This window comes from Halichoeres trimaculatus, unplaced genomic scaffold (genome assembly GCF_033239565.1).
Source record: "Halichoeres trimaculatus isolate MK-OKI-2021-1 unplaced genomic scaffold, fHalTri1.1 fHalTri1_scaffold_13, whole genome shotgun sequence".
NCBI classification, from domain to species: Eukaryota; Metazoa; Chordata; class Actinopteri; order Labriformes; family Labridae; genus Halichoeres; species Halichoeres trimaculatus.
In genome coordinates this window covers 23,646,812-23,660,673 of record NW_027437191.1, presented here as the reverse complement: position 1 = coordinate 23,660,673, position 13,862 = coordinate 23,646,812, and the positions used below count along the sequence as shown (strand labels likewise).

General features: G+C 41.6%; 1 protein-coding gene across 2 annotated transcripts; it reads right to left on the bottom strand.

The window, feature by feature from the left end:
- Window positions 1-2,799: 2,799 nt before the first annotated feature.
- On the bottom strand, window positions 2,800-9,707 carry tdh (L-threonine dehydrogenase). 2 transcript variants are annotated; one of them, XM_074685687.1, is made up of 9 exons: window positions 8,452-8,486; window positions 7,646-7,840; window positions 7,386-7,428; window positions 7,231-7,301; window positions 6,345-6,494; window positions 6,087-6,259; window positions 5,901-5,991; window positions 5,376-5,645; window positions 2,800-3,878 (listed from the first exon to the last, which is right to left on the bottom strand). In XM_074685687.1, the coding sequence occupies exons 2-9, from the start codon at window positions 7,830-7,832 to the stop codon at window positions 3,739-3,741; spliced, it is 1,125 nt and encodes a 374-aa protein (XP_074541788.1). In that variant the 5' UTR covers window positions 7,833-7,840; window positions 8,452-8,486; the 3' UTR covers window positions 2,800-3,738. The 2 variants fall into 2 exon arrangements, with proteins under 2 accessions (XP_074541788.1, XP_074541787.1); XM_074685686.1 differs by lacking the exon at window positions 8,452-8,486 and adding an exon at window positions 9,500-9,707 and having other exon boundaries at window positions 2,801-3,878.
- Window positions 9,708-13,862: the final 4,155 nt, after the last annotated feature.

Sequence of the window (13,862 nt, the reverse complement as noted above, 5' to 3'; positions counted from 1 at the left end):
CTACTGATCTGTGCTCAGTCCTCTTGGGGGAAACATTTGATCTTGTTTGACACAAAGAGGCCCAAAGAATAGCTCGGTAAGGGCCTGTGTCCACCTACAGCAGTTTTAGCACAGGTAGGGCCTGTTTGTATAAAAGCAAGGCAGTGTAGCATGAATGTGCATATTTCTCTTGACGATACTTTCATTAAATAAAAATTTAGTTTTTGGCACACAGCCATGCTCATCACCATTCTTTCCTCAATGACCAATCAAAATCAAAAAGGGGTGTGGCTTCTGATATCAACTTTGTCAACAACAGTTGGGTAGGTTTGAACCATAGACTGTATATATGACGAGGGGTTTGAGCTTCCTTTTTAAAAGCTATTAGGCGCCCTTCAGTCACGTAAGCTGAGCTATGTCTCTGGTTGGACAGTCTGACAATCCAAATATTTTCTAAACTGCCTTGTTAGAATACCCCCCCCCCCCCCCCCCATAAATAAATAAATAAATAAATAAATAAATGAATAAAAATAAAATAAAATAAAGTAAAAAATAAATATAATAAATAAATAAAAAAATTAATAATGAAAATAAATAAACAAATAAAAATGAATAAATAAATAAATAAAATAGCGGACATTAGCAGAAATTAGCATTCCAGACCCAGGCCGTTTTATGAACCAGGCTATTTTTTTAGATGCTATAAAAGTCTTATTTTTGGCTAGGTGTGTACATGGTTTCTGCTCTTCAGCTAGACTCAAGCAAAATCTCAATGGGAAGCAACTTTCTTTGCATGGAATTGGAATTCTCTGCAAGTGGTGTCTTGATGGTGCCACAGCTTAAAAGAAAAACAGCCTGAGGACCCCTTCCTGAATCAGTCTGCCTGCTCTTGTTTGGCAAAACCGGTATCATTTTTGAATGCAAAGGCAGTACAGGTAAGATTCAAACCACAAGCTGTTTTAATCACAAATGGTATAAGACAATCAGGCTGATTTTGGACTTGGAATGGCTCTGGAGTGATTTGTGTAATCCTCATTCTTCACTGAGGCTGGTGTTGTAGGGATAAGACAGAAAGAGTCCCTCGACCAGAACTTGCTTCCTTAAGTTTAATGTCAAGAACAGTTTAAATCCCTGTTTGTCACCAAGCAGTCCAGAATGGCTCAGTACAGTTTGGTACGGGCCGGATCAGTAAACCCCGATTCTGTTATTGTTTCCACAGCCAGCCGTGCCCTTCTTGGTAGGCAGTGTGAAGCTGGATGGCAATAGCAGCGTCAGCTAATGCATAAGCGTGACCGCATAGTAGCGTGACACTGTGTACCCCCCCAATGAATTTAACAAAGTAGAAAAACGCGACACAGTAAAAGTACAACGATGGAAGAAATCCAGCAAAGAAGGTAAGGAATGGAAGTCGACCTGAGATCTAAACATGGCAGGGTTATGTTGTTCTTTATTACTGCTGTCGCACAGTAAGCAATGATTCTTACGAACAACCAACGGACTGCAGTGTTTCTAGCTCCACCTTCAGGAGTTGCATTGGTATGTCTTGCACCCCAGCAGAAGGGTATCAAAAAGTGGGAAGATACAGGTGATTTGGGGACCTGTCCCGCTTTTAGTCAAAGGAAACACCACAAAATGCATGTTGTGCTGAGACAAACTGAACTGACCTGCTTGGTAGAAATAGGGCTTGAGAATCGTTCAAACCAAAATGTGTTTCGCACTTAGGGTAAAACCTCCATATTTTATGATGCAACTGACCTGAAGTGCTCCTTACTGCCTGCAGTTAATGGTGGGTTATACCATAATTAACAACTTGGCAGATCTTGGGTGTCATAATTTTAAACCCTGACTCTCACTCCTCCAATAGAAAGTCAGCCTGTAACCAACATATGCCTGAGAGAAAAACAAGTCTGGTCCATGAGAGTCCTGTAGCTCCAGCCACAGTCTACCCCTGAGAAGTTGGCTGCCTGTCCCAGAGGTGCACATGATCATCTGAACGTTGTGTTATGTAAAGGAATCCATACACAACAACACATTTAACACAGCTTCAGCAGGAATCTGACATTTCCCAATGTAAACACCTCCAAACACATACAAAGAAAAATGTAAAGATCTGACTTTTTACCGCAGTATTACTTAAAAAAAAGCTGCTTAATTAACAGATTAAGACAAGTTAAGGTTGTTGAAAGGTTCGACAGATGGTTTCTTACTCTACACATTCACATTCCCCTTTCCCGGTTATAATTTCATGATGCTATGTATGACGTGGCGTGATCCTGGGTGATGTTATTAATAGACTATATTACAGGTCTAACTTGCCAACAGCACAGGACGTGTCCTCACACGCAAGAAAGAAAGAAAACTTTCTCTGCTTTAATTTGATCTGCGCAGGTTTCAACTTGTGCGGAAATGCAGGAAATGGATTTTTCTTCCTTTTGTTGATGATAGGGCGAGTGAAGTTTGGAGGGTGTGTGTTCAGTGTTTGCAGAATGCCCTTCGTCACTCACTGACTCAGCGTATTTGCACAGTGTTTGTGTTGTAACTGATATTTATCCTGAACTGTGAGGATTGCATAACTAAAGTGTGAAGTTACCAAATTATTTCCCCTGGACGTTTGATACCAGCTCAAACACTGATCTGAGCTCCAGGGGGGTAAGACGGCTCACAGAGGGTGAGGACATTTTGTACTCAAATGTTTGCTGTGGCATTTCTCCACCAGGAGGGAACAGAGGTAACACAGTGTGAGGTTTGTTGTATAAGACAGTTGAGGAGAGATTAGAGTCACATGAGAACAAAGAGACGTACAGAAGTGTTTGGAAAAAAAAGGCTTTTATTGTCAAAGCTCGTTGTGTGATAGAAAGAACAGACAGATCCTGCCAAGACTTTCATGTAGAAACCGCTTCCAGCATTTCTTTCTCGCGAAATGTTGGATTACAGAAAAACCACTGCATGTGGCTGAATGTTTGTGTGTCACATTTTTTTCCCTTTGTGTGAAAAAAACCAAAATCCCCCCAGAATGGATGAAAAAAAAATAAAATAACATAAAGTGGACAGGAACATTTAGAAAACAGAGTGTTAAAGAAACGCTTTCACTTGATGGAAGCCCCCACATGTTTAACACCGACAGACAGAATAAATAACGAAACGTGGAATAAACAGAAGAACAATTTTCACCCCGCGCTGTATCAGAAAACCGCCCCCTGCAGGTGATTCGGCTCATTTTCTTTCATTTCAGGATTTAATGTGTCTAAAGTGCATCACAGGACACATCTGGTGCATTTTTTACATTCTTCTACCGAATAAACCGGTTTCTGCTTGGATGTTTTAAGGCCCTGGATACCTGAAACTGGACAATCCTTGACGATTTTCACAGATAGCAAAACAGAAAAATGGTAGATACACTGCCAACAACATTTTACGCAATTCATCAACATGCAAGTCATCTCCTTTTCCATTCAAACAAGTCTTCCCAGGCCAAGTCGGTGTCCCTGATTCTGCTAACAGCCTTGCTGATAGCTCGCTCAGAAAAAGAGGAAAAGCAGGGAGGAGATAGACAGACAGGAGCGGGGAGGATTGTCTAGCCCGCACCGACCATTTTTGACGCTCTGTAACAGGGAGGCCCGGTGCCAGGCAAGCAGAGCCCTTCTGATTTAACAGAGAAGTGAGAGAACGACTATGTACAGGCCAGGTTTCTCTATTCTCTTTGGTCAGTCTTTACACTATGTACAAAGAATACTCAGCAAACGGCCGCTCTGGATGAACTCAGTTAGCGCGGGCCATGAGCCGCTCTGCGCCGAAGAAGTTGAGCATTGTCTGGACGAGCTCTGGCAGGTCATAGTCGTGTTTCCAGCCCCAGTCGTTCCGCGCGTTGGTGTCGTCGAAGTTCATGGGCCAGCTGTCGGCTGGAGGGAGAAGGACGTAGATAAGTGTCAAACTACAAACACTCAGGTTTTGGCTCAAACACAGTTATCGTAACGTCCTCCCTAGAATTTTGACTAAGCTAGCTATAAAGCTAAATCTGTTTTTGCTAGAATTCTCAAATTTTAGAAAGATGGGAAGAAAAATTAAAGTTCACTTAGAAATTCTACACTATAGTAAAACCTGACATTGTGTGCAGGCTCACTTAGTTTTGCATTTACAGAAACTTGTGGTTGCTGCTGCTAGCTGCCTTAAGCTAGTTACCATCAAACACTAAAAGTTGCCGAACTTTACTATTGACATGTTAAATACTGTTTAAGGTGTGATAAAGAAAGTTAACTAGGTGTGCACTTTAAGAATAAGTGTTATGGTAAGTTCCTATAAGGATCTTTAGTACGTGTAGATTTTGGCGCCTCCTGTGGCCAATGCGACTTTTTTTTTGTTCAGTTATTTTTTTCAGGCTGTTAAGCTTTTTTAGGTATAAAAATTTACCTTTGGGTAAGTATCCCTGTTAAAATGTAGCCTAACAGTTGATAAATAAGAGGATTTGTCGTTTCACATGTGTGAGGGTAAATTTGTTTAAAGCTACCTTGTGGTCAATGAAGCAACTTTTATTGTTTGGAGGAAGTTATGCCTTAAAGTTAGCTTTCTAAAGGTAATGACTGTCTTGGTTATGATATTTAGTCTTTCAGTTGATAAATAAAATTAAATCAATATGCATTTGCTCCATATTTCACAAATGTAGCCATAGGTTTGTTAAAGCTCCCACAGGGAACTTACAGGCTGTGTCTACTTTGGAACCTGTGTCGTCAATGCGGCATTTTTTTTTTATTTTTTTGCATTTTTTAAATTTTTTATCTTTTCTGTCTTTTTATGAATGAAGGTTCACTTACTTAATTGTCCACATGTTAAAATATATATTTACAGGTGATAAAGTTAAGTCAATTTACATTTGTCCTGTATTTCACAAATGTGATAGTAACTTTATTTAAAGCTCATATAAGGAACTTTCAAGAACGCTCAATTTGGCGACTCTGCAGCACCTTTTTTTTTTTTTTTTTTTTTAAAAACCCTTTCAGGCTTTTTTGTCCAGATTTAAATAGGACAGGGAAGTGGGGTCAGAAAACAAGGCAAGAGTGTGGAGTGACAGAGGGGCCAGAGAGTACCACTTGAGGGCGGTGCACATAAAAGCAAGGCCATACTGCCCTTAGCAAATTCTAGCTATTCTGATTTTTCTTGAATTGTTTAAGTGGTGATTTTGATTGAAAAATTTAATCTTCACCATGGGAATTGCTAAAGGGGGTGTGCGCATTTTATCTGACTCTTACCCCTGCATCACAGTGGGTAGAAAATCAAGACGAAATAATAAATCTTGTTTCTAATGTTCCAAATTGTAGTTCCTGAGGATGCATCAATATCAATTCCAGCTTATTTCATAAACACCTAAAAACTGCCTACAGGAGCTATAAAGTGTCACCTACCAATAGCCTGTCGTACGTGGTCTACGTCATATGTGACCTCGAGCTCGGGCATCTGTTTCTGCAGCTCCTGGGCCAGCTCCTCAGGGGTGAAGCTCATGGCGTTGATGTTGTAGGTCCTCATGCTCAGCATGTCGGCAGGGGCCTCCATCACCTCCAGCGTGGCGCGCAGACAGTCGTCAATGTACATCATGGGCAGCCGTGTGTTGGGCCTCAGGTTGCATTCGAACTTTCCGGTTTTGATCGCGTCGTGGAAGATCTGGACGGCGTAGTCTGGACAGAGAGAAAAACAAAATTTGGAGTTAATTCTCCAGGACTGAGAGCACTTATCACGACCTCTGCACATGTCATGTCATGTGAAAATATCAAAGATGTTTTACGAAGCTGTCAGTTGGCCTAAAAATAAAAAGGAGCTATAACACCTCTGTTGGATAAGTCGTTGCATAACAAGTTGTGACATTATGGCGGCGGAGCAGGAATAGACCATCAAACTGAGACCGTGAACACAGTTTGAATTTCATCTCTCACCTGTCGTCCCACCTCCAGGCATGGAGTCAGCAGAGATGATTCCTGGGTAACGGAGACAGCGGAAGTCAAGGCCATAGCGGTGATGGTAGTACTGTCGAAAAGTGAGGAGAAGTTTTGTTTTCAAGTCCAGTTTTTGACAAAGTCTCACCAAAAGAGCAAAAAATGTAGCCAACTCTGTGATCTCACCTCTCCCATGAGCTCAGCGTGCACTTTGGAGACGCCATAGATAGTGCGAGGTCTTTGCACGCACAGATCTGGCGTTGGGTTGCGAGGGGAAGTTGGCCCAAAGGCACCAATGGTGCTGGGGACAAAGAGGCGCAGGCCATGCTCGGCTGCAATGTCCAGGATGTTGTGGAGGCCTAAAAAAGAAAAGCGTTTACGTTAACATCATGAGTAAGCACTTCCAGGTGCGTCAAGTAACGAAGAAGTGATCACTCTGCTTACCAGTGATGTTCACAGAACGAGCAAGGGCGACATTAGCCTCTCCAACCGCACTAAGGAGGGCGCTATAGTGAACCAGCCAGGTGATGCGGTTGTTCACTACGATTTCCCTCAGGTTCTTGTAGTCCAGGATGTCTGAGTAGATGAAGGGGCCTAAAAGGGGCAAAAAGCAAGTTTAGAAAGTGTTTTTCTTCCTGTGACGCGTCCTCAGCTCATCCAGCCTTGTTTAACGTTATCTCAAAGTCCTCAGATGTCAAATATTGATTTCCACTCGCTTACAAACATTTACGTAAAAATGTGACGTCTTATTGTTCGGGGAGAGAAAAATCAATGCGAGCTGCTCAGGATGTTTGCTGGCATTAAAGTTAGAGCCCTTTTTTTCACAAATTAACAACCTGAGAAGTCAAGTTTTAGTCTGTCCAGACACAGATTAGAGACATTATTTTTCAATCCCTCAATTGTGTTAGCTTATTATTCTGGGAGAATGTTATATGATCCAACACACCTGTAACAAGGTGGATTAAGAAGATGTTACTCACTTAATTTGCTCTTTTAGTCTGACTAAGGCTGTGTGAAAAAGCTGACAGCCATGCCTAAGCTTTAAAATTAACCCAACCTCTGTGCAGAGGCAGCTTTATGCCTCCTGGCAACATAACTTTAATACACTTATGTCAATTAACGCACCACACCTCAATAAAGTAAATAAGGCACATTTATGAGCAGCTTGAAGCTTTTATGTAATCAAAAAGAGCTGAAGCAGCTTTCTAAACCATCTGTTTTGACACAAGGATTAAAATGGATTTCTTGGACGCGCTCAGAGCTGCATTTTTCAGAACCACATGCCCTGAATCCGAGCTCTTTTCAGTGACTCGTGTACGCGTGGACTCACCGCTGTGGAAAACGTTGCTTGGAGGTTTTCTGATGTCAGACAGGATGACGTTGTTCTTTCCAAACCTCTTCCTGTTAAGCAGGAAGTCAGTGTTATACAACACCAAACACAAAGAAGAAGACTTGTAGAGAAATTGGAGAATGTTGAAATCTTACCTCAAGAGTTTGGCAAGTCCAACTCCGAGCTGACCCAGGCCGCCTGCGTGACACAAACAAAGAGCGAGAGGGCAAGATGTCAGAGGACTCAGGCATTAAATCAGCAGATACCTCTAATGAGGGCTTGTTTCTATGGAAACACTAAGGAGGAGAGTGGGCCATAAAGAAAAAGGTCAGAGCATCCAACACCCACACTCTTTTCTGAAACTTGTTGGAAAAGCTGCAACTTAACTCCTCTTTCCCCAAACACTGCTGCATACCTGTAATGAGCACCTTAGGGTGGTCCGTTTCAGAGAATGACACAGAGTGGAAGCTGGCGTCAGACGTCACCTGGCGAGGGGAGAAGCTGATGTTGCGCACAGCCACCGTGAGGGGCTGGCAGCCGCACCCCGGGGTGCTGAGCAGGGCCTGCTGGGCCACCTTGCTGAGGCTTCTGATGAGAGGCATGCTGGTACCTGCGAGGGAGAAACATGCATCAGCAAAAATTCTGCTCTGGGGAAGTTTTTTTTTTTTTTTAAGCAGGAAAATTTAGTTCATCTTTGGATCACAAGCACAGAATGAGCCTGAAGGAATGTCTCTCAGCCAAGGAATGAAGTTGAAGAGGTTTGGGCACCTCTCCAAACTCCAGGCGCCCAGAGACAGACACACAGAGGTCTGGATCAGTCTTGCACTGAGAGTCAGCTCTGAAACGCGGTAGAAACATGCTGCACTGTCACGTCTACAAACAAAGAAAACGGCTCTGAGATGGGGGGAGACTTGTGCCAGCAGCAGGGAGGATATCTCGGCCACACTCAAATGCAAATGAAAGGCTATTGTTTCCAAAGAGGCGCAACGGAGGAGTGGAGAGCTTAGCAACGCAAAGTTTTCCCCACTTTTTTCAAACGTGCATTTCAATACTGAGACGCGAAACGCGAACAGGACAGAGCTTTTAAACGTGCATGTCCATTTAAAGACAAGTTTTATGCAAGTTTAACCGAAAGGAAAGACGCTCGGGTGCTTAAATTCTCATCGGTTCATCCAGACTTTTTGCAAAAAAAAAACGCATCTCTGTTAAAGTAGTACTTACGGAGAGCGTAGCGAGTTCTCCCTGAAAAGGAAGGAGGAGAGTAACTTCTAAGTATTTATACTGCCCTGCCTTCACCCGTGAGCCAATCAGGGAGCGAGGGCGTACAGTACGAGAGGAAAACAGTGCCAAGAATCAGAGCGACATCACCCTGATCGGATTTAGAAGTATTTTTGGATTACTAGGTAGAAAATGTAGAAGAAGTGTGGCAACAACTTTTTCTTTTTTTCTTCAACTATTTAAATTGTCATTTTAAACAAAAAACAAACAAACAATAAAATAGTCTGAAAAAGATGCTGAATTAGCTTTGAAGATGGGATTTTGCGCAGTATTTTGAGCGAAAGTTCCAGCGCGCTCCTGACCTTTTGCCCCCCCATAACATGTGCCGTCCACTGCTGTTGTTGTGCCAACACGGTTTCATGTGCACTCCGTGTAAGCAGGTTGTGTAACAAGTGGGGACTGCCCCCTCCTCTTCATTTCCCTTTTGGAACCTATGCAGCGCGTCGTGGAGGATCTTGAAAGACCTGTCATTTACTTCAAGTTCTGCTGCTGCTGCTGGTTTCCACTGAGCGTGGCAGCGTCTCCACGCACAGCAGGCAGCCAATGAGCAGCCGAGAAGGATGACACATTTTCAGAATGACTCGGAAAGACTAGCTTATTTCTAAAATGTGGGTTTTTTTTGTCTTCAGCCAGACAGGAATGAAACCAGGCCAGTGCACCGGAGTGAAGCCAGCCTGGCAAAGCGCCCGAGACCAATACGTAACAGGCGCACTGGCAGACTGATTTCATTAATAAAAGAGGGTCTGTGCTTTGAAAGAGGCTACATGTCGCTTCACATTAGCACACACACAGGGAAAAACCCGGTGCATCACCCCATGAGAGCACATGGTGGACCAAAGACGGAAGCGCGTTTTAATAGTAGCACAGTTTCCCTGCGCACTCATTCAGTCTTGAAATAATTAATAAATCTGGTTTAAAGCTGGATAAAAACGTTTTCCTTTCTAGGTCTAAACCCCTGGAAGAGGAAATAAAAAACACCCAGTGAACTCACCGGTTTGTCTTCAAGATTCAGAGCAGCAGAAACTCCCGTGTGTCTCTCTCCGTTGGAATAAGATGCGTCTTCCTCCTCTGAGCTGATCCTTTCAGCTTTAACTTGATGCTTGTGTTATCTCTGGCCAGTGTTGCATCAGCTACCTCCTCAAGCTATATACCCGCGGCCATCTGGTTTCAGAGGAGGAAGCCGGCTCGCTTCCGGATTGGTGGAGCCCCGGAGGTGCGGTCCTTCTTCGCAGACCACGCCCATCCACGGAGAGCCACCCAACAGATCAGCAGAGGCCGGTGTCCATTTACATCCAGCGCCATTAATCTTATTTCAACGTGTCATGTCTTAAAATCTGACCCCAGACATGAGTATGAACAGCTTCCAGTGCCTGCAGTGATTCAGCAGGGTGTGACCAGACCATTGATGGAGTTAGGCGGGGATATGAACCAGAATCAAGAGGGGAGCAAGACAGGCTGGCAGAAAAAAGTGCCACATGGCACGAAATGCTGTGGAGGCCCTAAAAGACATGATTAGATAATTTTATTCTCTGTTTTTCAGGCGATCCCAAACAAAGCTGTAGGAGTTACAACAATATCCACCAGAAACCTGAAAAATAAATGCATTTAAATAATAACCTTTCGGGCTTCTGTAGTAGTGATTTTTCTTTGATTTCCCTTTAAAAGTTGTCATTTCCCCTATTTCTAAAAATTCTACCTCTATGAATGATAACAATTAGGTCTTAAGCTCCTGCAGGGAAGTTTAGGCTGGATTTACAATGGATCTGAAAATGACACAATTTGTATCTTTAAGGGATATGAAAGTTTTAAAAAAAAACAGTATCAAAAAGACATATTTTTTTCTGTTGTATTAATTTTGTGCCTTAAACTACTGCTTGAGGTCAATGTCCAATGAAATGATTGATCGTACACTGATTAAGTAATTTTTCTTAACATTTTCCTCCACAAAATTGTCAGTTAGTTGTGCATATTTTGTTTCACAAACAAAAAAAAGGAAAACAGATTGTCCAGGGGGGCGCCAAAACCATTAAAAACCAAAAATACCACATAGGAGTTTTACCGATCAATCAATTATTTCTTTGAATTATTTGGGTTTTAGTTCTAAGAAGATTGTGTTTTTTTTTTCAAATTTGATTTAATTCAGTTTAAATTAAATTATGCATATCTATACAAAATTACTTTTTAAAATCATAAAAAAAGACTTGACGCTAATTATTTATTGATTCATGTGTTTATTAAAGTGTTTATGAGAAGAACCATGATGGGTAACAAAACTAAATAAAACAATAACAATAATAAATAGTGTCTACTTTGATGCCTTAAACTGTTGCCTGGTGTCACATAAAATGATCAATTATATGCTGATGAAAAATTCTTTGTTAACATTTTCCACAGCACAAACCACAAGTAAGTGGTGCGTTTCTTTAGGAACAATTGGTCAAAATGTAAGATAAAAGGCACCAGATTGTCCATAGGAGGCACCAAAATTAACACCAACCATAAGTTCTTCACAGGAGCTCAATTCAAATAAATCAATCTGGCAATTATCAAAATATTGCCAGTGCACCAGTCTGCCATCTACTGATTATCTTATTTAACTGCCCAGGTTTTACTTCTAAGAATTTTACAGTATTCAATTTGACTCCATTAGATGGATAGATAGATAGATAGATAGATAGATAGATAGATAGATAGATAGATAGATAGATAGATAGATAGATAGATAGATAGATAGATAGATAGATAGATAGGTTTTTTATTTATCCACGAGGGAAATTCAAGATATAAATTTCATTATCCTTAATATGCATCAATGCTTGTGCATAAAATGTCTAAAATGTAAGGAAAACTTTAAGTTGACACTGGTGCAAGGATGTGTTTTTGAAACAAGTTTGATGGCAAGCAAAAATATGATCTGTTTAAAGCTCCTGTGGGAACTTCCAGTTGGCGTCCACTGTTAACAAAGCAGCACATCTTATTTTTTTTGCCAGTCTTATCCCGTACAGTGCTTTGTATCAAAAAGGGTCAAAAGATTCACTCATTAAGAACTTCTTGTTGAAAAAAGAAACTTGTTTTTATAATCTTTTATTTCCAAATTTACAATATTTGCCCATGCAGATGTAGTCAGTTTCTGATAAGGGCTTTAGAAGAAAATTGGAAATGGGGCAGACTTTAAGCTTCCATGATCACTCTGATCGGGCAAACTTGAAATCTTAATATCCCTTAACTGTAGAGTTGGAACTGCCTCTGTTTGGTGTGTGCCAGTTGAGAAATGTGAGGACTGAGGTATTTTTTTCTTTGTTTGTTTTGGAAGATGTCTGTGCCAGGCTGTAAACATGTTTATTTCTGCTGTAAAAACTGCTTTTCTTTTGGCTTGGTACATATGTGGTTTCTGGTACTTCTGGAGCCAGCCTCAAGTGGACACCTAAAGAACTGTAGTATAGTACAGCTCCACATTGCTTCATATCTAAAAAATGGAAGTTATTGCTTGAGGTAAGGTCATGGCTGATTTGACTGAGGCCTAGGTCCAGCCTCTTTACCTAAAACTAGGTTGAGATCAGGTTTTCCAATATGGCCCCCATCAACGACAGGCTTCAAAACTCTGTATTAGAAACAGATGGGTGATGTCACAGAGACTATGTCCATTAATTATACAGTCTATGAGTGTAATGTCTTTTAGGAGTGGTCACCACAATTTGGTATTATAAACCTAAATCTAACCTAACAGGAAGCAAGCTGACAACAAACACAGCTGTGGAAACAAAAATGAGAGGCATAAGCTTAAAGGGGACTAATTTGTTAAACCATCTTGATAAGTTGTTACTCAACGTGTTGGTAAAACAAAAGGCAGTTAGTGTCAAAAAGTTAAACAAAAAAGATCGCTAAGTATGTTGGCAGCTAGAAGTGTTGGTGTCCTCTAATATCACAGTGGATCATGAGGGATTTCTTGAGAAAATGTGTTGGCCACAGTGCTGTACACCACAATTTTAGAGCACAAAACACACAAACTGGATTTATTTGTTATCATTCAGAGTCTCTACTCTTCATCAAAGCTGCATGTTATTTACAATGAAGGAAATAATAAAAATACATTATTTATTGTGCTGAAATATTTGAGTAACAAAACCAAAATTAAGTTGAGCATGTTTGATTATTTGGCTTCAGCTTGAAACAACTGACGCAGGGAAAGTCAAATAAGCTCTTGTGTCTTTACAAGGTCTAAAGAAACAGGGACAAAGTCATTGAGAAATGTCAACACAAGGCAACCTGGTAGTTTAACACTTTAAATGTTTGTATGATTATTCTGTTTGAGAGGACACATCAAACCAACGCCCTATAGTGACCTTCCAGTCAGAGGCAATGTTGAAACTCGTGTTCATGCGCTCAGGGATACAATGTGAGTACGAGAGCAGCCTCTGTTTGACTTTCAGCTTTGTTTACAGTAGATTGAGGAGAGCCAAAGAGGCTGAGAACGTCCAAGCGTGCGGTGCGTAACAGGGCCATGCTGAAATGTGAGTGGAGGAGCGGAGCACACCCACTACGTCTGTCAACACGGGTGAGGAAATGACTTGGTTAAAAACAAGATAATGTTTAAATTGACACAGATCTGCCAAAAACAAAACCAGAAGACCTTCGAGGAAAACCCAGACTGTATACATTCACGAATGTCTCAGATAAAGTTGAACAAACATCAAAGATAATCTCCTGGCTGGAAAGAGAGACAAACAGTCCTCTGTTGTTCCAGGAGCAGGTGTGTTAACACGCTATTTGGTCTGTGACACATTCAAGGCCACTTAATCACAGACACCAGAGTGAAGTCTGGGTGGTAGCAGTGAAAACACGAGCTGCCTTCACGTAGCTCCATCAAACAGCTGACCTCCGGCTATTTATGCCCCGGTGGGCCGTCAGATGATGCTTGCGTCACAGTTACAGCGGTATGTTTGGTGAGGCTGCTGTTTACCAAGCCTGAGAGGAGCCATACGAGGGCAGAGGATTCAAAGTCAGCTGCTTGTGTCATGGGAACACAGACCTTTGTCTGGGGCTGGGGTTGGTGTCTGTGGAGCTGCAGACAGTCGTAGAAGGAGCACACTGTCAAGTGTTTATATCTTTTAATAAGAACATTTTCACAAAACTAGATCATCAGATGCCAAATATCAGTCAAGGACTCTTACAAGTGAGTCTGAAGGAGAGGGGGCAAATAGTGTGATCTTTGTGCATGAAACGGTTTCATGTTTTACTGCTCCAGTAGTTGCTTTTAAATTAAAATTGATAACATATATAAAACTAAACTAGGATGACTTCGCAAGGACATCTTCTGTGTTTGAACAGCTGTTGTAAACTGGATATCCACTGGC